General features: G+C 34.0%; 2 protein-coding genes and 1 long non-coding RNA gene across 6 annotated transcripts; 2 read left to right on the forward strand and 1 right to left on the reverse strand.

Annotated features, from left to right (window-relative positions):
- Positions 1-3,171, reverse strand: LOC132799828 (uncharacterized). The gene is made up of 3 exons (XR_009634737.1): positions 1,874-3,171; positions 646-734; positions 1-559 (listed from the first exon to the last, which is right to left on the reverse strand). It is a non-coding gene; the product is annotated as an uncharacterized LOC132799828 (long non-coding RNA).
- Positions 3,172-7,961: 4,790 nt separating this feature from the next.
- On the forward strand, positions 7,962-13,831 carry LOC107403549 (phospholipid:diacylglycerol acyltransferase 1). Its single transcript, XM_016010457.4, has 7 exons — positions 7,962-8,938; positions 9,859-10,081; positions 10,232-10,515; positions 11,189-11,516; positions 12,078-12,337; positions 12,789-13,281; positions 13,563-13,831. Exons 1-6 carry the CDS (start codon positions 8,463-8,465, stop codon positions 13,270-13,272), a joined length of 2,055 nt encoding a protein of 684 aa, XP_015865943.2. The 5' UTR covers positions 7,962-8,462; the 3' UTR covers positions 13,273-13,281; positions 13,563-13,831.
- A 1,136-nt stretch (positions 13,832-14,967) lies between these two features.
- LOC107403465 (polyadenylate-binding protein-interacting protein 4) lies at positions 14,968-24,112 on the forward strand. Of its 4 annotated transcripts, none has more exons than XM_016010353.4 (16): positions 14,968-15,287; positions 15,928-15,981; positions 16,821-16,970; positions 17,055-17,204; positions 17,414-17,550; positions 17,753-17,943; positions 18,227-18,404; positions 18,515-18,766; positions 19,957-20,084; positions 20,188-20,257; positions 20,448-20,481; positions 20,803-21,128; positions 21,266-21,403; positions 22,762-22,857; positions 22,958-23,014; positions 23,485-24,112. In XM_016010353.4, exons 3-16 carry the CDS (start codon positions 16,841-16,843, stop codon positions 23,512-23,514), a joined length of 1,917 nt encoding a protein of 638 aa, XP_015865839.3. In that variant the 5' UTR covers positions 14,968-15,287; positions 15,928-15,981; positions 16,821-16,840; the 3' UTR covers positions 23,515-24,112. The 4 variants fall into 4 exon arrangements, with proteins under 4 accessions (XP_015865839.3, XP_015865846.3, XP_015865852.3 ...); XM_016010366.4 differs by having other exon boundaries at positions 14,969-15,287; positions 18,515-18,754; XM_016010360.4 differs by lacking the exon at positions 15,928-15,981.
- Positions 24,113-26,039: the final 1,927 nt, after the last annotated feature.

Raw genomic sequence — 26,039 nt, forward strand, 5'->3', positions numbered from 1 at the left:
ATAAGCCTAACTTGGTGCTAGCTGATGCTGGGGGGGTTATTGGAGATGACCATGGTCATTGGAACTCTAGTTTTGTTGTCAATCTTCGAAAAGCTAGCTATGTCCTAGTTGAGATATGAGGTCTCTACTTTGATCTCAAGCATATTCAGTCCTTAAACTTTAGTAAAATGATCATTGAAATGATTCTGCTGCTGTTGTTGATTGGATTGTCAAGGGCTTTCATTCTCAGCATCCTTGTACAACCTTATTCAGAGGTGAAAGAGTATTCTTCACCATAATAAGGACTTCCCTTTTGTTCATGCCACATGGAATGTAATAGGGTTGTTGATGGTTTACCTAACCTCAGCTCTAACTTTTGCAGATATGTTTTCACAGTACCATGCTATATTATTGAAGTTGATAAACATATATACATCTTGTACCATTTGATGCATTAGCCTAATACAGTAAGTTAAAGCAAAGCCATCACCTTAATCCCAGCATGGTGCTTGTTGACTATAAGAATAGTTAGTGGACCACTTTCAACATCCTCAGCCGCAACAAGAAGTGATCTATTTGTCTGTTTAACATTGGATTGCAAAAGGAAGAAGGAATGAGTACACCCACTAAAACATATAAGATTATTCAATAAGAAAGGCTCATCACCTTCATTACTAGCTCTAGTATTCTCACAAGTGAATTCATGTCCGAAATTTTCTTTTCATTAACGAGGATTAGAGGGCCTTCAAGTTAACCTGCCGTCATAGATAAAAATAGAAAGTAAATAAAAAATAATAAAGCATGATGTCAAGAAAATAAAAGTTGTTAAACAAAAATCACATGAGAGATGTAACAGAAAAACAGTGCCTTTGAATTATAGATAAAAAGATCAATACAGCATAACTTCAGACTGAATGAGAGCAAAACATACAATTTGCTGAATTTTTATTAAGCAACCATCACAGCATGATAAGTTGAGACTTTAGATCTTGTCTGCTCAAGTGCTCAGAAGAGAAAAAGTACTAAAGCAACTCATAGACAGTCAAGTAAAAATTATTTATAAAAACAACAAAAATCTTAACTTACACATTTGGGAGTCTTCTAATCCGTAATAAAGTAAGGTTAAATATAACCTCTGCCTAGCTTCATTCCTTCCACCACTTCCAGTTCATTATATAAAGTTTTTATACTTTCCAAGAGAATAGTGTACAAAACCAGGGAAAAAAGATGCGTAAAACAACAATAATGACACCTTCTTTCCCAATTTCTCCATTGCCCTTGCTATCAGTTCTCCAATTCTCACGTTCTCCATTTGCAGAAACTGTGGCGGCCTATATTATGTATTCAACAACAATTTTAAATCACCGCGAAATTGCCAACATGCAATTTTAAATGAAGATAAATGGGATGGAATAAGGCTCTACAACTTCTTCGATAACTTTGAACTAAATGAGATTTCAATCTATTTTCATCTTCTATATCAGAATAGTAGTAAGTTATCTAAAATTGTGACTTAAGGATCAATATATCGATAGTTACTCAAAGAAGCATCATAAGTCATAATCTTAGTAACTTATTTTCTTCAATAAGAAAAGCAGTCGCCTGGGTGATCTCATCTCATCTGGATGTCTTTGTCATAAGATTTTGAATAGAAGAATTCAAACATATTGACATAGCAATGAAGGAAATGAGTGTTTTACAAATTGTAAACACCTATCACCAAGAAAGTTCTTTCTTTTATAATTGTTATCATAGAATCAAAAAGTTAAGAAAAGATAAACTGCAATGAAAAATAAAAAACAACAAGACATATATTTTCTTCAAGTAGTAGGCAGCGAATCATGATTCATGAGGTGAAAGCAGGACAGGGAGCGGAGGAGGGATGACTCTTCACCGTGGAGACGGTGGACGTGACGGTGGTTCTGTTGAATTTCCCGCCAGTTTTTTACATCCTATAAAACGCACATACAGCTTGAACAATATCTATCTGTCCACAAAGAAACTTCCAGAGCACCAACTCCAGAATACTCGTAATCACAAAAAATACAAACCATCCGAATCGCCAAAATTTATCTTTCAGGTAGAACCCACTTGCAAATAACAGTCCTCAACGACCTTTAGATAGGTCCTCGTACTTGTCGTATGGCAAAAACCTTCCTTTATATTGTTCTATACTTTCGGTAACGTATTCCGACCAATGCAACCAATTGCCATAGCATTAGCTAACTACACCCCAAGAATAAAGTTCCGCATGTCTTCTTCAATTGCAGAATCGGTCGGCCACTGAATACATGCCCATCCTCAAGCTTCTCAGGTTCTGCAATTCGGCTTAACATTGATTTAAGCTTCGCTCAAGAGCTTAAAGTTGATCATTGATTTGCCGCCGTCGTCAAGGACTCTGGCTTCGACAATATACCTCCGCCTACACCGAAGACCTCTTCATAGGTAAATTTTGGATCTCCTCCACCAGATCCAGATTCTCCTCCATCGGACCCCCCCGATGAGTCTCCACTTCCTCCGCCTCGGCCGCCAAGGCCGAACCCACTTCCCTTTCCGCCGAGCCCAAACCCCCCTCAGTGACACATTTCTTCTAGGAGAATTTGGCCCAATATCCCTTTTTTAAGAGGGCCTGATGAAATATACCTTCTCCGCTTAAGTAGTTTTTGTTTTACTCATTTTTTTTTATTTTTAATATTCCTAAATTACTCTTATTTAATATAAAATCAAATAAAATTCATTTTCCTTTCCGGTAAAACACTACCTCCATTTTGGTCCTTCAAATCATTGTTAACATTCCTTTCGTTAGCGAAGCTTTCAAACTCCTTTACCTGCCATTGAAGTGTTCGTAGGTAGCCCTTATAGCAGGATCTTCATTCCAAGTAGCCTCCGACTGGTCGCCATGGTACTCTTCATCCTGGGAATGGTTCGACAGAATATTCAAAACTGCCATCACTCTTGTCACTTGGTTCTGAGAAGGGAAGCACTGCAGAAGTGCCCCTTCGGGTCTATTCAAGAACTTTTTTCCCATCTATCAAGCAATTTTTTTTTTTTTTGGTGCAAATAATCCAACTAAAAAAATACACAGATAACGAAAGTGAGGGATGCTTTTTCACGAAGAAAGAAGAAAGCTAACAGAAGAAAGTAGAGGTTTTTTTGTTTTCAATGGGAGGGATTATTTGTGTAAAGAAGGAAGAAAGAATGCAGGAATTTGGACACAAAATAGGTGCAGGATTATCTGGTGTGGATCTTTCAAAGGAAAAAGGGGGGAAAAAAAAAAGAAATAGGGACACTCAAGTCATTTAAATTTTTATTAAGGACAAAATAGATATAGAGGGGTAAATGAAAAAAGTATTAGAAGGTATAGGTATATTTTATTAAAGCCTCCAAACGAGGGATAATGGGTAGAATTCCCTTTTTTCTAATGATATCGCCAAGGCCAAACATAGATGACCTACTTTCTCCTCCACGATGGTGGCGAAACTCTGATGAGCCTGTTTGTCATGGGGCAAACCCTGATGACCACGTAGATGATGCTGGACCTCCTCAGAATGGGCCTGACATATTTGACCCAAATCTAACACCATAGCCCAAACTCAAGCCAAACCCATTAGCTTGAGGCCCACCACCCACCATCAGGGAGAAACCTGAACCAATGATCTAGATCCATCCAACACAAATGGAGGCCAGAAACTCAAGCCCTGAAGATGATCATGGCCATGTTATGCTTATATCAAAGTCAAACCCTGATGGTCATGACCGTCACATCGATTGTTGTCATCCTCTGAATGGGGTAGAATCATTGAGTCTAAAGCCCAAATGAAACCAATTAACAGAACCCAAACCCATACAATTTATCACCATTACCAGCCGAAAACAATCTCTTTCCTCCACCACCGTTTCTAGAATGATCATTGGGAACCTTGTTGGATCCAAAGCAAAACCTTAACCCATCACTTTCAAGGCCAAACACCCATAGATAATAGTCAAACTGATTTGCACTGTTACCTAACCCTCTCCTTTCACCGCTTCCATCATGATTTCCGAAAAGCTTTGTTAGATTAAGAGCGAAATCCTAGCCCACTATTTTCAGGGTCAAACACCCATAAATTAGAGTACTCATCAACATTGGAGCCGTTTCCATATATTTCATCATCTAAATAGTCAGTCAAGCAACCATCAACATTGTTGCTGTCCGATTCAACGTTGGTATATTCAAACGTTTCCTCTTCCGTATCTTCCATCACGTTGAGGATATCAATGGTGACATGAATAATGAGGGAGAGATAAAGATAGAATAAGGAGGTTTGGAAAAATACTCATTCATTCATCATAACCCATCCCATTATAAGCTTCCATCTACTTATATGAGGTATAGTTTCTCCTAAAGAAACTATAACTGAAAGTAGTGGACTACATGGAGTAATGACAATTAATAATAATTACTATGATAAAAGAAACCAACTACAAAGAACTAGTGGACCTTTCCTTCAAGTTTCTACGTGCATGGGATGCGGACCTCAAGGTTTTTATTATTCCAACCTAAATCATCTTTGTCTGCAAGGATGAAAACAAGATAGAATTTCCAAGAAAGCCTTGTGATGGATACTAGCAACCATTATAGCCGTAAGATCCTTCAAAGTTTATCATTAGATGACTAAGACCATTTGGGCTATATGACTTTATTACAACAACACGTGAATCACCTTGTCAATTTCAAAACCATTTTGAATTGAACCACCTTTTCGAGGATTCACAATGTTACCATCCACCATATGCTCCACATCATGTTGCTGTTGAACCACCTTATGTGAAGATTCAACAAGGGCTTTAAAAGATCGAAAGAACTCATGTAATGAAATACAAAATTTGATTTCAATCAAACCACCATTGATCAAAATATGCAGAAAATAGAATCCGAATGTTTTCATAAAATAAAACACATAAAATACATATAAAGATACAGTTTATGAATTTGTGTATTTTGGCTTTGATACCAATTGTTAGTGCTACCATAATATAAACAATTTCATATGCATCAACTATAGCATTGTAATCCAAGATCGTCATATATATAATTACAAAATTGTATTTAATTAAATTATTAACCTTTAAGTGCAGCAATTGATTTATCCGATTTACTTGCCAAATAGAACATGAGAGTAATAAAAGCAGTGCCTAATGGATACACTGCTCTCTAACATTTCTTCCTCAGATTTTCACCAAATAAACATTATGGATACCTCAAAACCCTAATAATTCAATATGTGAATGGTATATATCACCTGCTATTCATTCCCAATTTATTTATATATGTACAAAATAATTAATAAATAATAATAGTAATAATATAATATAACAATAATAATAATAAAACAGGGAATAAGTCAATTGGAAAGAATAAATCCTTCAGTCCAATGGGTCAATTGAAGTATTACAACGAGTGTGTGACCAAGAGCCCTATTGAAAATGTCAATAAATAAGCCAGTTCCATTACTGATATAAACAAACCTTATAAGTGAGTTACATACTTATGATTAGTCCACACAATATCTAACAGATTCAACAAGGGAGAAGGGGTTGATTTCTCGCTCCCCATCTTCCCATTTGAAATGTCTAGGCCTACAATTTGGTAGCATTTATCTTTTCAAACTTGGACTCATGCATATCCAAGATTTTCAGGACTTCGTTTTAGAATTCTACATCGATTTTCTTTGGAATCTCCAAAGAGTCCAAGGCTTTGATACCAATTGGTGTGTTCTTAAATTAACAAAAGAGAAAATAATTGAGAAAATGAGAGAGAGATAGAATAAGGGGGTTTGGAAAAATACTCATTCGTTCATCGTAATAATCCTATTACAAGCTTCCATCTATAAATATGAGGTATAAATATAATTGCAAAATAGTGGAGTACATGGACTAAAACAAAGCAACTGACAATTAATTATTACATGGACTAAAACAAAGCAACTGACAATTAATTATAACGACCATAATAAAGAAATCAACTACAAAGAACCAGTGGAGCCTTCCCTGAAACTGCATATGCATGGGATTCGGTCAAGGTTGGTGAGTGTTTAGATTAAGGTTTCATAAAGAAAACTGAAAAGAAAAAAAAAATGTGAAAAGAGAGAAAGTAACTATAGATTTTCACTTGTTTGGAAAAATGTTTTGAAATCAGACTATTAGAGTGCTTGAGCATTGTCTTGCATTTAGGCCTTACTAGTTCATTACTCTTACTAAGGCACTAGTGTACCTGCTCGGTTGCTTATTGTAATTTGGTTTTCGAACACCTATTTCTTTTTTCAAAACCAGCCTTTATTGTCTCAAACAATTTAGGAATACCAACAAGGCTGACTCAACATTAAGAGGCTTAGGCAAAGAAAAATAATAGAACCTTAATTATATATGATATTAAAAAAATAGTTGTTAACTTATATTAAAAAACAAATAATATATTTTATTCTATATTATAACATGAAATGACTTAATAAATTTATCAAGTGAGTTTAGCTTAATATTATACCCATAACACTTGTGTTTATGAGGTTTCATTACACTCACATTCATGAGAGGCATGTATTTTATTGAGAGTGTGAAAATACTTATCGTCTTACTTTTTAGCAACGAAACTTAGAAAATAATTTTGAAACTTTGACTTTTCTATACAATATTTCTTCTAAATTTTTAATAAAAAGAAGTGAATAATATTATTGTTTGTGGAATAAGAATTTGTTTAAATATAGTTAGTAGATTTAAAAAAAAGATGGAAAGATGAATAAATGTAATTATATATATATTTTGGATAGAGTTATTAAAACAATTTTATTTTTTTTTTAAAATAAAGTTAGGGACCTTTTTTTTTTTTTGGGTTTTTTTTTTTTTTTTGGCTGAAATAAAGTTAAGGACTTTGCATATCTAATAATGCTAATCCTACATGTTTTAACTACTGTTAGCAAATTTCTTTTGGCCCTACAATTACGTGGAAAGTCAAGCCTCCCATATTCTTTCATACTGTTTGGAATGTTGAATAAATTATTGCACTATATAAGATAATTTTATTTATTATTATTATTACTTTCTTTTCCTTTTTTGTTTTTTTTTTTTTTTTAATAACACAATCATTGTCGCTTTGTATGGTTGATATTTTTATTAGAGCCCAAGGAAGTGATCCAAGCCCAAATCTGGACTTACATTTTGGACCATTTTTTGGGTCAGGGGAGGGTGAACAGCTTAACATGACTGTGAAGAACCAGCTTGATTGGATGAGAACCAATAAACTTTCTCTTAATCAGTCCCAATACACTTAAGCCCTAAACTTGATGAGTGGACCCAAATCCATCCAAAGCATGGAATTTTTTTTGTTGGTCAGGATGAAATTGAAAGCTCGTATTTATTTATCTATTTAGGTTTTAGAAGGGAGCTTGTTTGTACTTTTAAGTAGTCCTTAAAGACAAGCATTTATTTGTCATTATATTATTATTTATTTGAACATGGATTTTGTAAGATATCATTATGAAAATATTTACAACCCAGTACAATTTAAAATATTAAAATCTATACATATACCTTTTTTTGATTTTGAAGGTAAGAAAATTCAAATTCAGAATTTAAGCAAAAATGAAAATTCAAATTTAGAATTTTATTCAGAAAGATTGACATTGTTAGATTGACATTGTTACTCATAAGGATAAGGAATAATAGTATATAAATGGGAAAAAAATAAAATATAACGGAAGCTCATAATAAATAAACAAATAAATGCTTGCACATGGATTGAACGTAAGGTCCCAATCTGAACTGCTCTGGGCAGTGACAAAATCCTCTACAGTGATAACAATCTCCTTTACATCTTAAAACTTAATGGACCAAAACCATGCCACGTGTTCAACAACAATTGAATTCATAAAGTTGGGCCCACCGTTAAGTAACCACCACTCAATAACCAGCTAGTCGCCCATGTCGCTGGTGATTCAACGCCCATTCCTTTGTTACCATTCCCACTCAATTTCCGTTAGCCCTACCGTTTGGTTGCCCAGAAAAAAAATAAAATAAAATAAAATAAAATTCCAACAATCCAACATCGACTGTATGGGTATTTACCGACTGTAGAGTTACAGTCATGGGCTTTGTAGATTTGTAGATTCGGTGTTATCTTAAAATATTGTGTCACCTTGAAGTTTGGTACTTTGATGTCGTAATTTAATAGCTTTTGAATCACTTTCTTTTTTTTTCTTTTTCGAAAAAGTTGTACTAGAAAAAGAAAAGAAAAGAAAATTTTCTCTGAAAATTCAAACTTGATTAATTAGCTCGATATTACCAAAAAAATAAAAAAATTCTTATATTATTTATTTTATTTTATTTTATGTTATGGGAAGCATATGAAACTTGAACAAGTGCGTACCGTTACTGTGCTTGAGATTCACACGGTTTTGGTATTTTTTGTCGATTAGTAGCTGAAAAGCTTCTACGCACAGTAGCGAATAATGGCTTTGTTTCGGCGAAGAAAGACTCCTTCGGATACTTCAAAGAACAGGAGCGAAAACAGCAAACAAGAAGAAGAAGAAGAAAAGGAAGAAGAAGAAATAGAGGATGATAAAAAGAAGAAGATACCACCGAAAGGTAAAATATGGAGGCAGAAGAAGAAGAAGAGCAAATGGTCGTGTTTGGATACATGCTGTTGGTTAGTGGGTTGCATTTGCACAATTTGGTGGTTTTTGCTGTTTATGTATAATGCTATGCCGGCTTCTTTCCCTCAGTATGTGACCGAGGCGATCACGGGACCGATGCCGGATCCGCCCGGTGTCAAATTGAGGAAAGAAGGGTTGAGGGCTAAGCATCCCGTGGTGTTCGTACCCGGGATTGTCACCGGCGGGCTCGAATTGTGGGAGGGCCACCAATGCGCCGAGGGACTGTTCCGGAAACGCCTCTGGGGCGGCACGTTTGGAGAAGTTTACAAAAGGTATTTTACGATTTCTATGATTTTTTTTTTCTTTTTTTTTTTTTTTGAATTTTTTGTGTAATTTTCATAACTTGACGTTGTTGTGGGATTGTGGTGTTGGTCGAATAATGAAAATTGGATTATATTGAGTTTAGGATTTAGGAATAGAAACTTTCCAAATTTGATTATCTAAGTTTACCAAACTTTTGTGATCAAGGTAACTGGTAAATAATTGAATTACTCTGCCTTAACAATAAGAATTCCGGAAATTGGTGGTCGTTGATAAGGACTGGGAGGTAATGATCAGATATGGTATTGCCTTACATGTACTTGAAGAACAGTTTATTTCTAATATTGGATTGTTTCTTTATTTGGTGCATCGTAGTAATATTAATATATTGACAATCTTACAGCTTTACTTCTGTTGTCTTTCAATTTGAAAAAGGTGAGGTCCAAGTGTCCAAAATTGTCGCCAAAGTAACTTTTATTGCATCTTGATTCTTTGTTTTGTTAGTGTGGAAGTTTTTTTTTTTGGCCAAGTGTGTGTTTGGCATTGGCTTTAGCTAAAGTATATGAGTGGGTTGGATCATTTGCAATTTGGAATGCAGACAAAATGTGGTTTCGGTTACAATGTAAAGTTTTTGCAGCCAGTCCAAATGCCAGCGCCTTTTAGGAACTATTTAGTCTAATGGAATATATTCATATAGGTTTTGTTATTAAATTTGATGCTTGCAAATTTTCATATAGTTAACTGGTTAAGTGCCTTTCAGGGCTAGCATTCCAGTGAGAATGGTTGGTTGGCAAGTTCTAATTAAACCTTTTGGTCTCGAGATGCTTTTAGAAATACACTTTGTTGCCCCTGTTTTGCATTTAACTTTAGAACTGGATGAGCTTTTGATACTTGGCAATCAAATTTCAATCGTGCATTTGATCTTTTTCAGACCCTTATGCTGGGTGGAGCACATGTCACTGGACAATGAAACTGGATTGGATCCTTCTGGTGTAAGGGTCAGGCCTGTGACTGGACTTGTGGCTGCTGATTACTTTGCTCCAGGGTACTTTGTGTGGGCAGTTCTGATTGCTAACTTGGCTCGCATTGGTTATGAGGAGAAAACAATGTATATGGCTGCATATGATTGGAGACTCGCGTTTCAGAATACTGAGGTATTCTTTTTAGCTTGAACTTTAAGTGTGTCGTTGTGCTTTCTGTGGATTTTTCATTGATGTTGCCATGTTCTATTGATATCCATATATTTTTACCTATTGTTTTCTTTGGCCACAATATTTATGTAATCTCATGTGGTTACTTGTTAGGTAAGAGATCAGACTCTAAGCCGGATAAAAAGTAACATTGAATTGATGGTTACTACTAATGGTGGGAAAAAGGCAGTTATTATTCCACATTCAATGGGTGTCTTGTACTTCCTGCACTTTATGAAGTGGGTTGAGGCCCCAGCTCCAATGGGTGGTGGGGGAGGACCAGATTGGTGTTCGAAGCATATTAAGGCAGTGATGAACATTGGTGGACCATTTTTGGGTGTTCCAAAGGCTGTCTCTGGGCTTTTCTCTGCTGAAGCCAAGGATATTGCAGTTGCCAGGTTCCTCTTTAATCTGCCATCTTAATGGCGAGTAGGAACTTAGTTTGCTTTATGATTGCTTGCCGAGGCACTTTCTTTTTCACCCTGCAATACTGTTTTCACAGTGTTTGTTCAAATTCATATATTCATGTTTATTTACTGTCTGAATATGACCAATCTAGTTTACCCGCATTCCATTTCAGCCAATATTTTGACAACTCTTGAGAAATAGCATACGAAAAGAAAATACATATATAAGATGTCAGTTTCTTCTTTTTATGTTAACTTGTTAATTTTATTACGCTATTTTCATGTGTTTATTGAGCCATATTCTCATATACATTTTGTGGAGTCATAGTCTCTTTTTTTCTACTACATACGTATAAATGAATGGTAGAACTTTCATGTATTAAATGTGTTAAACATGACATGGCGTATTGGTTACTTTTCTAACTGTATGTAATAACAAAAGTGCATGAAGCCAGTATAGCTGCATATGAAATATCATTTTCATTCCCTTTGATTCTATTCCGAGATCTCTTTTCTTTTTTTTCTTTTTTTTTTTTTTTTTTTTTCAAATTATTACAGCTGCATGTGGTCTGCTGTTATGTAAAATGCAAATTCAATCTTTATCTTTATTTTTCTCTTTTCAAATGAGAAATCTTAATGTTTTCGTATTATTTTTCTAACATAGGGCCATTGCACCTGGTTTTTTGGATAACGATCTATTTCGTCTTCAAACTTTGCAACATGTAATGAAGATGACTCGCACTTGGGACTCAACCATGTCTATGATACCAAAAGGTGGGGACACAATATGGGGTGGTCTTGATTGGTCTCCTGAGGAAGGGTTTCGTCCTAGCACGAAGAGACAAAAAAACAATGATACCCAGTTTACAAGAGAAAATAAGGCTCATGATCTAGTTTCTGAATCAAAAACTATTAAATATGGAAGGATTATATCATTTGGAAAAGATGTAGCAGAGGCACATTCATCTGAGATAGAAAGGACTGACTTTAAGGTAAGGCTGTGTTTTTGTGAGAACTCGTAATTCTAAAGAAATATTAGAGTTTCTATCTCCCTGTCTTTTTCCCTCTGTCTATTTCCTTAGTGATGAACAGAATGGCATGTGGAATCTAGGAGTTGGAAGGATCATGCGTGGGGGTTCAAAATAATTATTTAATTGATGAGATCTTGTGCCAAAAAGGTTCTATATTTGATGAGCTTATGAATTGTGGATGGCAAGTGTATTGTTTATTTAGGTTTAAACAACATTCAAGATTTTTGAATTATTACTATTATTATACATTATTTATGCTACGTTGAATCATACTTTGCAAACCCTTGTGCAATGATATAGTTTCCTATTATTTCCTTTCTTGTTGTTGGTTACCATTTTTTCCAAAATTTTATATCTTAAAATAAAAAAACCCAAAGAACAAGTTAACCCGTGTAGCAAAAAAATCAATGGGGTTGGGTGGTTTGGTATTACACTTTGGTTGTTCCGTGAGTGTTTTAACATCTTAATTATTCTGTATAAAGTTATTGCATTTATGTATTTTACCTTTGAATTGGTTTACAGGGTGCCATTAAGGGTTTTAATGTTGCAAATACTACTTGTCGGGATGTATGGACTGAGTACCATGACATGGGAATTGAGGGTATCAGAGCTGTTGCAGATTATAAAGTATACACTGCTGGATCAGTTGTAGACCTGCTTCAATTTGTAGCCCCAAAAATGATGGCACGTGGTAGTGCTCATTTCTCATATGGAATTGCTGACAATTTGGAGGATCCAAAGTACAATCACTACAAATATTGGTCTAACCCATTGGAGACAAAGTGAGGATTTTTATATCCTGTTGTTTCAAGTTTTTAAATATGATTGTCAATTATAATGCTATTGTCCATTATATGTTGTCAATTATAATGTTATTAAGAGGAGGGACCATCATCTATCACTTCATGTACATTAACCTCTACTCTTCGGTTCTCTCTCAGTGTCTAGCAGGAAAACATGCATGGATGGACTCTCGATTTTTCTATTATGATTGATTTCAGCATGAGAAAATTTAATATAAGTTTTATTAAAAAGAGACATCTTGTCCTCTAATAGTTTGGATTTACAATCCTTGTTTATTTCAGACAGCTTTAATACCATGCAATCCAAAACTTTTAGCAGTCCACAATGCTCAGATTTTATTGTTTCCTCTGGTTCAGTAAATTATAGCAATTTGCCTTTTTTTCAGATAATTAGGTTGATAACTTCTCCATCTTCACTTGTGTTTTGCAGATTACCAAATGCTCCTGATATGGAAATCTTTTCTCTTTATGGAGTTGGCATACCAACAGAAAGAGCTTATGTTTATAAGTTATCTCCTTCTTCAGAATGCTACATTCCATTTCAGATTGATACTTCAGTTAATGGTGAAGATGAAGACAGCTGTCTGACGGATGGAGTATATGCTGTCGAGGGGGATGAGACTGTGCCTGTTTTAAGTGCAGGCTTTATGTGTGCTAAAGGTTGGCGGGGCAAAACCAGATTTAATCCTTCAGGAATCCGAACATATGTTAGAGAGTATGATCATTCCCCTCCAGCCAACCTGCTCGAGGGTCGGGGAACCCAAAGTGGTGCTCATGTTGACATAATGGGAAACTTTGCTTTGATCGAGGATGTGATAAGGGTGGCAGCTGGTGCTAGAGGAGAAGATTTGGGAGGTGACCAAGTTTTCTCCGACATTTTTAAATGGTCTGAGAAGATCGATCTACCCCTATAAGATCCACTGGTATGTACTCTTTTGTTTTCAATTTCCTAAAATCGAAACTAAGACATTATTTTAATCGTAAATCTAATGCTCTTGGTGACAATCTTCTTAAGACGTTATTTTAATCGTAAATCTAATGCCCGTGGTGACAATCTTCTTATTGACATTATGCGATTATGGAAAAATGCATTTAAACATTGTTGGAAATTGTAAATTCGCATTGAACTGATGCACCAATAGGAGTATTGAATTTTGCCAATGAGCTTTTTTACATCTTGTTGTTCTGGCTTCTGAAAAAACAGGATAAGAAATAACAAGAACAGCTTCAGACGCGTGGAAAGGAGGTTTTACTTGTCGGTTGTTGATCTCTTTTGCATGAAGACCACTGGATCACAACCTTCTCTAATGGCTTCTTGTTCTTGTTATGTGGATCATGATTGTATGTGGATCATGATTGTATGTGTATACTAATTATTGAATGAGGTGATTTACACCCATATCAGTATATCTGTGGACAAGCTGGAATTTCTGGCTCAAAAACTAAATAGAGGTTGTTCATAGTGTTGTTTTTTTTTTTTTGGTTACTATTATTAATTAGAGGTATAAAAGGGAAGCCCTAAGAGGGAAAATGGAAGGACATTAGAAGGAAAGAAAAGACGTTGCACCTAAAAGTCCTAAACTTTCTGCTAAAAACATGAAAAGAAAAGTGATAGTTTTGTGTTTATAAAGAATTTGAAAAAGTTTACTTATTGTCCTTTTTTCAACAAAGTGGTTAGTGACATTAACATATATTTTTATGATTATGGAAGAATATAGAATATGACCTGAACAACATTCGAAGAAAGCCCATAGGAAGTAAGAGTGAATTTCATGTTGTGATTCTAAAATCTCCATTATTATATATTTATTTCAGTACTTGATAATAATTGCTAAAGTTATTTTTTATTTTATTTTATTTTTCTGATATGTTTATGTATATGTCAAGTGAAAATAAAAAAGTGTCCTATTGTCATATTACAAAAAAAGAAACAAAGAAAAAAGAAAAAGGGTAAAAGTGTCTTATTGTGAGGTTAGTTAATCAACACACTGATTCCCAAGTCTAAGTGATTCTTTCTTTTTTTTTTTTTTTTTTTGAAGGATACGCAGAGTGGTTGTTTTTTCAGTTGTTCACATTTTTATTATTTATTTATTTTTTCTAAAGCTATAAAATACATCATTTAATAATTTAACAGTAAAATAATCAAGTGGTCAATTTAAAATTTTACTGGAATTTTTTGTTTCATTCAAAAAATACCTTTTTCTTTTGGTTTGATCGATAACCATTTGTTACTATTATCATTTATTATTACAAAGGCTTATATCTTTATTATTTTTAAGGCAAATGAAGAAAAAACCAAAGTGGAATTAATATTTATATATATATATATATATATATATATAACCCACATTTTTCATACTATAGCATTAAAAAAAAAATTAAGATATTTCATAAAAATCAATTTACTTAGAAAAAAAAAATTGAGAGTGAGAGAGAAGAAAATATATTATGAAAAACGTGTTGGGAAATAAAAACAAAAAATGGAAAGCAAAACGAGTTTGGGAATATGGTGAGCACGTGGTGGTAAAAGGATCAAAGTCCATGATATTATCCAACTCCCTGCTGCAGGGGAGTCTAATCCACGTTTTCGGATTTACAATTTTACGGCCTTGAAAGAGGTCTTGCTGTTTCTCTCTCTCACCGTCTTCAAAAATCACAGACCCTCTCTCTCTCTCTCTCGCTCGCTCGCTCGATCACACCGAGGACTCTCCCTCCTCCTCCTCCTCCTTCTCTTCCTCCTTTAACCTCTTCTAGCCTGCCATCAGGGTTCGTGCTTTGATCCTCTGCTTCGATCTGTTCCTCTATTCGAGCCCTAAACCTACCTCTATTTTCTTAACCCTAACTCACTGAGTTCATTTCCCCAACTTCCCTTTTTCCAACTCGGAAGCAGCTTCAGAAGCAATTATAGCGCCTCTTAAGCTTTATTAAGGTGAGGATCATGTATTTTGGGGTTCTTGCTCTTGGGGTTTAGTTTCGGGAATTCGCGGTTTACTTACTTGCCCGGTCTGGCTTAATCTCTTTCCTTTTTTTTTTTTTTTTGGGGGGGGGGCTTTACTCGCTATTTTCGTTGCTGATTATAAATGGTAGAAAGTATATGAAACAGAAACTGGATTATGTGCTTTTTTTCTTTTTGGTCAATGGCGTTGCTAGGTTGGAAATTATAAAATTTGTATTGAGTTTGGACAAATTATTGGTTAGAGGTTTAAGTTGGGCTAATTAGGCTTTTAAGAGATTCAAAAATACATTATTGGATTGTGGATTGCATATGTAATTCATTGCTGGGTTCATATGGTTATGCTTTTCTTTTTGACATATTATGTTTTGCTTTTCCTTGACTCTATATTGTCGTAATTAATTATGTACGTCTTTTGTGTTTCTCCCCTCGTTGAGCTTATTTATTTACTGTTGTACTCTACTGACATTGGAGTATTGGTGACGTGAATGCTGAAACTTCAACTTCATGTGCTCGCACGCACTCTCATGCATGAGCATTTTAATTTCTTTATTTATTTTTGTCTTTGTTGTGGTTTTAAAAAAATATTTCCTATTTATCTTTATCCTTTTTATAGGTATTGATTGGAACTTCAGGTAGAATTATTGGGAGTAGCTCCAACTGAATAAAGGTGGCATCCAGTTTATCATTATTTTTTACTTAAGCTGTTGGAAAATTGTATTTGAATTAGTTTTTATGGAAATTGCTGTTGGGATATGTTGTGGTTGCTCATTTAGAATCTACTGCAAAACTTATTCTTTGGGCTTCTTTAACCTTGATAGAATACTATTATTGAGCCTGTGATGCATATTTGTGCATACGCACACATTTTAGAATTTAGATGGTCAATGGTTCTTAACATATTGGCTATCGTTGTTGAACTTCATATGTTGCTTGTAGTAATGAAGAAGGAAGTAATCAAGATTTGAGAAAAGAGTTGAAACAATATTTTTGACTTTCTAAGTGATACTTTTATTGCAAAATGGCACTTATTCTCCACTGTTCTTTGTCTAAAATGGACCAGAACTTTCGGGCCGGGGAAATTTTCCTGTATAGGTCATCATATTGCTTGTATTTGCACATTTGTACTCGCACATTTGTACTCCTAAAATAGTTTTTTAACTAAATATGTTGCAAAGTCATAATTCTTTTTTTTCTTTGCAAGTTATTATTTTATTATTGTGCTGTTCTTGATGTTATGTTGCTTGCATTCTCTATTTTAACTGCTAAATTATGTGTTGTTGTTGTTGTTGTTGTTGTTATTGATTTTTTCTTATAGTTTCTTGGTTCCACAATTCACTTCTTCTATATGTAAATTTCCATTTGAAGCACCGCTTATACATGCTATTGGAAGATTTTCCATATACTATATAAATATATATATATATATATATTTTGGCTTTTTGTTACCTCAAAAAATATAGTATTCCAGTGGCATGACTTATTCAACGTCAAGTTCTTTTTTCACAGGTTGAAGATTTGTGGTGAGGATGAATGTTCAACGAGCTGTCAGATCTTCATCAAATGGATTTGGTCGACGTAGAGGTGGAGAAGTGGGGACTAGGGCAGAAAATAAGTCGCAGTCTGGGAAATTAAATGCCAACAGATTAGCAAATGCAGGTTAATTTCTTTGGCATGATCCACATGAATCTTTTTATTGGTTGTGTCTTTCTTTCCTTACTTATCATGTAGATTCTCTCACAGGTACCAAAGTTGGTGGCTATGAGAGTTCTTCTCGTGATCGATTAATGTATTTGGCTACATGCTTTATTGGGCATCATGTGGAAGTCCAGGTGAAAAATGGATCCATATACTCTGGAATATTTCATGCAACAAATGGCGAAAAGGAATTTGGTAAGTTTTTTTAATTTTGCTTTTGTTGAAGAGTGGATGTTTCTGGGTTTGTGTCTTTTAAAGAGTTATCGACTGTTACTGGTGTTGACTTAGTTTCATGCATTTTATTTTACTAATATCATTATATGAATTAAATTAGTTAGATGGCATCCCTTTTTCTTCATGGTGCCAACTGCTTTTCTTAATGTTCAGTTGCTTGTCATATTCAGGGATTACCTTGAGAATGGCTCGCATGACTAAGGATGGTTCTCTACGAGGACAGAAGTCTGTTCAAGAGTCGGTTAGCAAGGCCCTGTCAAAGATTTTAATTATATCTGCTAACGAACTTGTGCAAGTTATAGCAAAGGTTTCTGCTATATTATCATGCTGTCTGAATTTTGGTTTTTAGAAACTTTTATATTTGTGGCAATTTTATGCTATCTGTGTTCTTGTTTTTACATTTGTAATTAGCATTTTGTTTCTGTGAGTGATAGAAGTTAATTCAAGATGTTGACATGTGGTTGGTGATGGTGCAGTCGTGGTTCTGATGTTCTAATTAATCATGGCAGGATGTGCCTATAACAAGGGATGGCTCAGTGGATGAAGTCCCGGGTGAAAAGCAGCAGGAAATTTTGATAGACTCCTTTATATCACAATCTCGTCAAGTTGAGGTGGAGAGAGAGCTTGAACCATGGGTCCCAGATGAAGATGATCCTCAGTGTCCTGAATTAGAGAATATCTTTAATGGCCCTTGGAATAGGTTGTTTTACTATTATTTCTTTCCCCAAATTGGTAGTTTTTTGTGTTCTAATATTTTCTCTGCGAAGTAGTATGCAATATAAGAATATTTTTTAATGCTCTCTCTCTCTCTCTCTCTATATATATATATATATATCCCCACACCAAAAACCCCTTTCCCCTGAGGAAGATATTTGACAATATTTTGTATCTCGGTGTTTGTGTATTTTATGTTTGCTGCTTCTTTGAGAATCTTCTTTTTTATATTTTTGCTCAACTGATTTACTTGTTTTGTTTTCCATTAGGGGCTGGGATCAGTTTGAAACAAATGAAGCGTTATTTGGAGTTAAAAGCACATTTGATGAGGAACTTTATACAACAAAACTTGAGAGGGGTCCTCAAACGAGAGAATTGGAAAAGAAGGCTGAAAGAATTGCAAGAGAAATTGAGGGCGAGGAGACTCATGATCTTCATTTGGCAGAGGTGAATCTATGTTGAATGTCCTGTTGTTTCTCTAAAACGTTTGTCATAATTTTCTTCAAATCCTTCCCTTTTGAATCTTGATATACATTTGTTTTAAAAATATGATGCAGGAAAGAGGTATCCACGTCAATGAAAGTTTTGATATCGATGAGGAAACCAGATTCTCTTCTGTGTTTAGGGGTAAGATGGTTGATGATAGTGGTTATGAAGAAAATGAGGACATATTGTTGGACTCTCATAATGATGAAACCTTTGGAGATTCATCTGATTCTATAATAAAGAATCCAATTGACTGGAGCAGTGGGAAAAGCAACGATGTGGCTCGAGTGTCATCAAGCTCTTGTGCTGCGGTAGTTTCCCAAGTACAAATCCCTTGAATTTAGCAACTGTAGCTAACTGCTGAAAGTTAAATATATTATGATTTGTTTGATCTAGTTCAGTGATCTTCTGTTGAACTGTGGATTCATTGTTAGGAAATTGTTTATGTGATATCCATACATGTGCATTTATTTTTTGGGTGGGTCATTGAAAAGTGATTTCAGAATGATGCTATAGCTTCTGCTGGACATGAGCTTAGTCAATAGAGTTTTTTATTACTGGTTCAGAAAATCTTGCAGAGGCCTTATGGTGTGATCTTATTAATTAGCTTTGAAGGGATAATGCAATTGGATGATATGCATGATGAATTCTCATGCATATAGTTGATGTTATACTATGTGATGGATGTCGTCTATAGGAAAATATTTTTTAGGGTTCATACTTGCCCTTCATTTGGTTGAAAAGTGTTTTTAGTATCCTTTGTTGAACTGAATTTTTGGGTGTGATCTGCTGTCTAATATTTGCTATCCTATCTTTTACTTGCCAGCTTGCTTCTGGAAGTTGTGATATATTTGATGGTAAAGTATGATTCATTAGTTTAATGGATACCTGCAGTTAGGTATTTACATGTCTGCAGTGTATTTACAACTTTGTTTGTTGCATATGTACACTGCATGTGTTCTGTAATGTAAAGGTCAAATGCCTCTTTTGAGTATCATGTTATGCTTCTAAACAATTGCTAACTGTATGCTTCTAAACAATTGCTAACTGTATTTGATGGGTTTTGGATATTTCTTCCAACAAGAAGATATCATTAAAAAGGAAGTTTTTGTATAGGAGCCAATTAAAGTATCCAAATAAAATGAACCACATAACATTTCGAAAAAGGTTATTATAGCTGTTTGGTTTTTCTATAATCCTGCAGAATGTGGCTCTTGGTAATCCGGATGTTAAGAGCTATTGCTACCCTAAAAAAAAGAACACTACAGATCTCAAGCTTTTACCCAAATGCTCTCTTTCTCGACATTTTAAGAGTATTTTTTTTAAAAAATTATGATTGTTTTTGGACAGAGTGCTGAGTGTATTAGCATTGAGAATTATTGATATTATTTGGCCTTTCGTAAAATTCCGTAAAGTTTATTTAATGTATTTGTAGTTTAACATCATCATACCTTGTTTTTTGAGGCAATTTACGCTAGTAATAGATTGCCGATTCTGTTCCTTCTTCTTGTAGGATGAAGCACAATCTTCCCAATCAAATCCTGGTTTGGACTTAAATAGGTCTGATTCTTATGATCATGTTGGGGAGCTGGCATCAGAATCATCTTTCAAAAGTTTGTACATTACAGCCAGTGAGAGCAGGTTTTTGATAAGTTTTTAATATATTATATATGAATGGCTATTCTGGAAATAAAATAATTTCAATTTTTTAAATTTTCCTTTTACCCAATGTTTGAAATTGTAGAATCCAAGATAATCTGCTAAGTGAACATGGAGGGATAAATAATGGTAATGAGTTTGTAGAAAAGCAGGCGGTGAGTTAAACTTCCTTTTCTTCTTCTCCTTCTTTTATTGGGACTGTCTGACAAGTTCCAGGTGCCTTGTATGCTTATTGTTTTTGGTTAGCTGCTTCTAATGTTGTTTTTTTATTTGTTCATTTTTTTTTTGTTGATTTATCTTTTGTACTTCTTCCTTTTTTTTTTTTTTTTTTTTTTTGGGGCATAGGTAATTGAGGACCCTCAGTGTTCAAAGTCTGACGGTGAGTGCAATTTCTTGATTGGCTGCCTTTCTTTTTCTCTTATAAAAGAAAAAAAAGTATTTCATCCTAGGACTTCTATAAGGTGACTTTACTGCATAAGTTGCAGGAGGAAAATAGACGAGTCTTATTTAGTTTTTAGATGCAATCTTGGTGAAGGTCTTGTCTTTCTCTTTCCATAGCTTAGTTTTCCTAAAAATAATGTGTTTCTTTGTTTTACTTGTGCCTACTCAAATATTTTATCCTCTCTGTCTGGCCACATTTTTTTTTATTTTTTTTGGGGGTTCTCCATTACTGAAATGTTTTGTTGATCATGGAATGTAGATTCACTCTCATCACTGGGTGGGAAGAAAGATGGCGCTGATAAAGGGGGACTATCCCCTAATGCTACCTCTTATGCTCCATCTCATGTTTCAGTAAAGGATAACGAGAAGGTGAATCCTTCTGGTGACCTAGTTGAGGGTTCAATAACTGGCAAAGCACATGGACAAACGCAAAATGTAAATTCTCATGGACGACCTGGTAGTTCTGCATCCTGCAGTTCAGAATGTGCAGCTGCTGCTTCTGCTTCTAGCGGTCCAGGATTATCACCGAGTTCATCAATGGGTTCATTGTCCTCTGAAAAGTCAACATTGAATCCCCATGCTAAGGTGTGATTAATTCTTCCTTTCTTTCCTTGCAGGGAAATGCTTTCTTGTCAGGTGGTTTTCTCGTATATAAATGATATATCTGGTTACTCTTTTTTTCCTCTCTCTCTCTCTCGCTCTCCATTCTTAACTTTTTTCAGGAATTCAAACTTAATCCGAATGCGAAGATTTTTGTTCCTTCTCAAGCTCCTGTTAGGCCTCCTTCCCCAGTGTCTGATAGTACCTATTATTTTTCACCTGCTGTACCGCAGATGCCCCCCATGCCCGTTGGTATTGGAGTAAGTACTTCAACATCTTTCATGCAGTATCTTCCCCAACTATATTATGTGCGTGTGTTTGTATATATAATTTAGAACTATCAATTAATCGGATGCACTAAGGGGTTGTTTTATTGGTTTATTCAAATGGATTTTGAATTGACATGTTACCGATTAGTTATAGGAAGAAGTAATTCTTTGTTAGATATTTGTCTGAGTGCTCTCTCTCTCTCTCTCTCTCTCTCTCTCTCTCTCTCTCTCTCTCTCTCTCTCTCTCAAAGAAATGACTTTTTGCTTCTGAAATAACCATATTTTGCATTTATGTTTGTATTGCTTTGCTTTAAACTTCCAAGTAATGGATACATATAAGTTACTTGAATCAATCAATTCTCCATCCTTCAACTTGAGTTTGAAACTTTTGAAAGATCTGCTTTATTGTATTCTCAGAATCTTGCTAAATTATGTATGTGCACTATGTCTACCCTGTCAGTTGAAATGGATTGAGAAACCATATTGTGAATTTGGGGGGTGGTGGTGGACAGAGTGTTACTGGTTGTGTCTGCCTGTTTGTATTGTTCAATGAGGGTATGATGATTGAACACCCCACCATTATCTTATTCTGTTAAACCATTACTATTGGGTGTGTTGTCATTTTTCAAAGGGAACTAATCTGAAAATTGCCTTCACAAAATTTTAGAGATTGGTAACTTGGAGTTTGATAGAAAATTAGTTATATCAGAACTGAAGGAGAGTGATTTATTGTTGAGTTGATGTAAAAGGAATGTTGGAAGTCAATTTGGATTGCAAAATGAAGAGTTAAGTAGAAAATGCAATTAAGTGGTAGTTTTTTGTTAAGTCTTAACAATTTTACCAGCTTATGAATTACATTTGGGGTACATAAGTTTATTTGCGATTGCTTCTAGGCTTCTCATGATAGGTGAATCTATTTGTCTAGTTGTGGTAAAGCACTATCTGCTTTGAAGGATGTTTTGATGATTTTATGTAGATGTAAAGATGTATGGAGGTAGTGACTGTTCGGAAAATGATAGCTAATTGGACTGGAATGTAATGAATTTTGAATTTGTATATATTTTTTAGCTCTGGGAAAAGAAACATTGATATGTAAAGAGACTTTTCCTTTAAATGGTCGCATGGATTCTTCAATTTCATTTAGAAATATGTTGGTAACACTGTTATCTGCTGTTTCTGGATACTGAAAAGCAAAAATAGAAGGCATACTAAGAGGGCGTGGTATTTATGGTTAATATTCACTTAGATATGTAATGGTATGGTATTTATGGTTAATATTCACTTAGATATGTAATGGTATTTGTAGTATGTTTTCATGTGTCATGTGCTAATTTCCATGCTGTTTACAGATTGGGCCCTCATATGTGCCTCAGCCTGTAATGTATAATACACAGGTTGGACCAATCCATCCACCACAAGCATATTTTCATCCAAATGGACCTCAGGTACTGCATTACTTAGGACTTCTCTGGGATCCATATTGAAACAGTTTGAATTCTATTTCAATTAAGCAGTAATGAATTTCATTTATTTTTCTATTTACAGTATGGGCAACTCGTTGGTCACCCCAGGCAAGTTTTATACATGCCAAGCTACCAACCGGTAAGTAATTTTCATAGCGTTCCCACTTCTAAGCTTGATTGTTCTAGAAAATGTGCTATCTGATTGTTCTTGAAAGTTACTTAGAATTGTGAGTTTTGTTTCAATACCTGGGAAATTTTGTTCTGAAGTTCAAACAGAACATAGTCAGGCGGCATCAGCCTTTACTCCGTTTCCCCCAACAGCTGATGCTTTTGAAAAATAATTAATATTAATAATTTCTTAGAATTCTAAAAGCATGTTAATTTGATTTTTCATGAGATCAATTATGTAATCTGGCTTCATCAGTCTAATGGTGTGGGATAACTTTATTGGTTACTGGGGGTGTATTTTTATACGTTGTTATGTATAATCAGTCACTGCATACAGATTCTTGTAGTTTATATGCTATATATATATATATATAGTTATTTATGTTGCTATTTATGATTGATGTTGAGCAATTCATGAAGGTGAGTTTTTTGTCCTGTCAGGAAATGCCATATAAAGGACGAGACTATTAACAAGTTTGTGACATGTCGGCTGAATGATTGTTGGTTGTTCTGGTCAACCGCTAAAGAACAGAACAACCAACCCCTGAAAGACTTGGAACAATTTTTGAAGAGAAAGAGCCCCTACCAGTCTATAATGATCAATCCGGTGGTTGACAGTTTGTATGCCAAGATGAAGGTTACTCCTCCCCAGATTTAGCTTCAGCTTCATGGCCCTCTATGCGTTTAACCCCCACTGGACCATGCTTGACTCAGGATTTCCCAATTCCATATAGTGAATTCACACTTATCCCAACTTTTTTTTTTTTTGTTTTTTTGGGTTTTTTTTTTTTTTTTTTTTTTGGGGTTAATTTAAGCAATATTTATATTTTATGGATTTCACTCATTTGGATTTATTTAACATTGATTTTACATTAAAAAAAAAATTGAAAAAAAAAAGAAAGTTTGTTGCAGACACTTATGCATGTTATCATATGGTGGCTATAGCACCAAAACCCGACCCGACCCCGTAATGTTATTATGTATTCTGACCCATATCCCCTAAATCTATATGTATTACAATAACTTCTGATACGATAATAAAAGTTCTCTATGTTGGAAAGTTCTCAAAGTTGATCTGCTAGTTTGTTTCTGAAAATCTTATTGGAAAAGTTTTTGAAAAATAATAGTAGTAGTGCTACGAAAAGTTACTTTTGTTAAACAGTGAAAATTGAAGAAACTAGAAACACCATTTTGAAAATTGAAATTCAATGAACCCACAAGGTAACCGCTGTTTTATAAAAGTGACAAAAGCAAGCATGATCACCTTATCTTAAAGAATTATTTGATGAGAGAATATTAATAAAGCTACTTACAAGAATTTCAATTAAATAACAAAATTTGGCCGCTAACATCATTTCCTAAGTATACGAGGTTATGGACGTAGGCTTTGCAATGGAAGCCACGACATGAGACATGACCTACAATGTTCCAAGAATTGTATGGTGGCAATTTTATTTCATTACATTATGAACTTAAGATTTGGATCGACTTTCTAATCATATATTATTAATATTAAATATCTACCCAATATTCAACATTGCCATAAAAACTTAAACGTGGATCATGCTTATTAGTTGTCCAATCGATTGATACCTTATAAGCCTGTTTTATTACTTAAAATAAAGGGGATATTTTTCTAGAGTACTAATAATTTAGTATTTAATCCTGTTTGGTAACGTGGATTCTTTTAACATTAAGATATTAATAAATTTTATTTGTGTACTATGATATGATTTTTAAAAGATAAAACCCTTTTAATTTATTTGATAAACATCGCTATTTGTATTCCATCCTTTGCTAATTATACCCTTGTTTATTTTATAAATTAATACTCATCTAACTGGTTTCTGTTTCTACTTTTAAAAAAATGTGTTTGGAATGATGCTTGTGGTTGTCATTGTTGTTGGTTTTAATAATGTTTCATCAAGATAAGAACATGTTTAATTAAATGCAATTAAACTAATTCTCTTATAGTGAAGCCAAAAGTATATAAACTTAATAATGTTATTATTAATTAAAGAGTAAAAAGACAATAAAGACCTTGGCTGAGTTTTGTCTCATAAAGGATAAGAATTTTGGTTATGCTTATGTCGGGGTGAGTTTACTATTTAACTTATTATTACCCAAAAATTAAAGGGTTATTGAGTTTGAAATTATTCAACCTTTAAATATAGGAAAATTTTCATCACTTATCACTTACGAGGTTTGAACAATCATCATTTACCACTATTGGATTTTTTTTTTTAAATTGATTTATGCAAAGTCTATTTTATTCTTGTATGTCAAATAAATATTACATTATTATTCTATTAATTACTTTATAATAATGTATATTAAAAAAATATCATTTACTATAAATTTCATTTATATAATGATAAACAATATATGTAAAAATGATAAATAAAATTATAATTTTTAACATGACATATAAAAAGACCATAAAATAATGTTTTGATATTTATCTTAAAATTAAGGGATAAAATAGAATTTTTATAAATCAGTTTATTTAAAAAAATAACTTAAAAAATGATAAATGATTGTTTTTTCAAATCTAAAAAAAAATGTAAATGATAATTTTTTAAATCTTAAAATATTAGTGAATTTTCATCAAACGTTAACGTGTAAAAGAAATTTTTCTTTAAAAATATCTGTTTCCATATATTTATTGACATTTGACATCGACTAACTCAAGCATTATATGCCACAGTATTTAGAAGATAAAGTTTGAAATTTCTTTGAGGTGTGTTTTGGAGTAATGGTATTTGGAAACGTGAATAATTTTGTTTCACTCAATTGCATTTTTCAAGCAGAAATTTAAAACCAAGTTGACGATTGAAAACAATTAATAAAAACATTAAATTCTAATAAAATGTAGGTTGTGGCACTCATGTAATAAATAACCATAAGCAGGGAGAGACATTAATCAAAAAGCTGCAATATCTCCTCCTTTTTTTCTGTAGCATGAAAAAAAAATTGTTGGAAAAATACTCACAGAG

The sequence above is a fragment of the Ziziphus jujuba genome, chromosome 1, assembly GCF_031755915.1.
Source record: "Ziziphus jujuba cultivar Dongzao chromosome 1, ASM3175591v1".
Classification (NCBI taxonomy): Eukaryota; Viridiplantae; Streptophyta; class Magnoliopsida; order Rosales; family Rhamnaceae; genus Ziziphus; species Ziziphus jujuba.

Coding starts and splice junctions, on each gene's coding strand:
- LOC107403465 (XM_016010353.4), top strand. CDS start 16,841: ATGAATGTTCAACGAGCTGTCAGATCTTCATCAAATGGATTTGGTCGA. Junction 18,767..19,956: donor GTGCTGCGGTAGTTTCCCAA/GTACAAATCCCT, acceptor TTCTTCTTGTAG/GATGAAGCACAATCTTCCCA. Junction 22,858..22,957: donor TTCATCCAAATGGACCTCAG/GTACTGCATTAC, acceptor TTCTATTTACAG/TATGGGCAACTCGTTGGTCA.
- LOC107403549 (XM_016010457.4), top strand. CDS start 8,463: ATGGCTTTGTTTCGGCGAAGAAAGACTCCTTCGGATACTTCAAAGAAC. Junction 8,939..9,858: donor TTTGGAGAAGTTTACAAAAG/GTATTTTACGAT, acceptor GATCTTTTTCAG/ACCCTTATGCTGGGTGGAGC. Junction 10,082..10,231: donor TCGCGTTTCAGAATACTGAG/GTATTCTTTTTA, acceptor GTTACTTGTTAG/GTAAGAGATCAGACTCTAAG.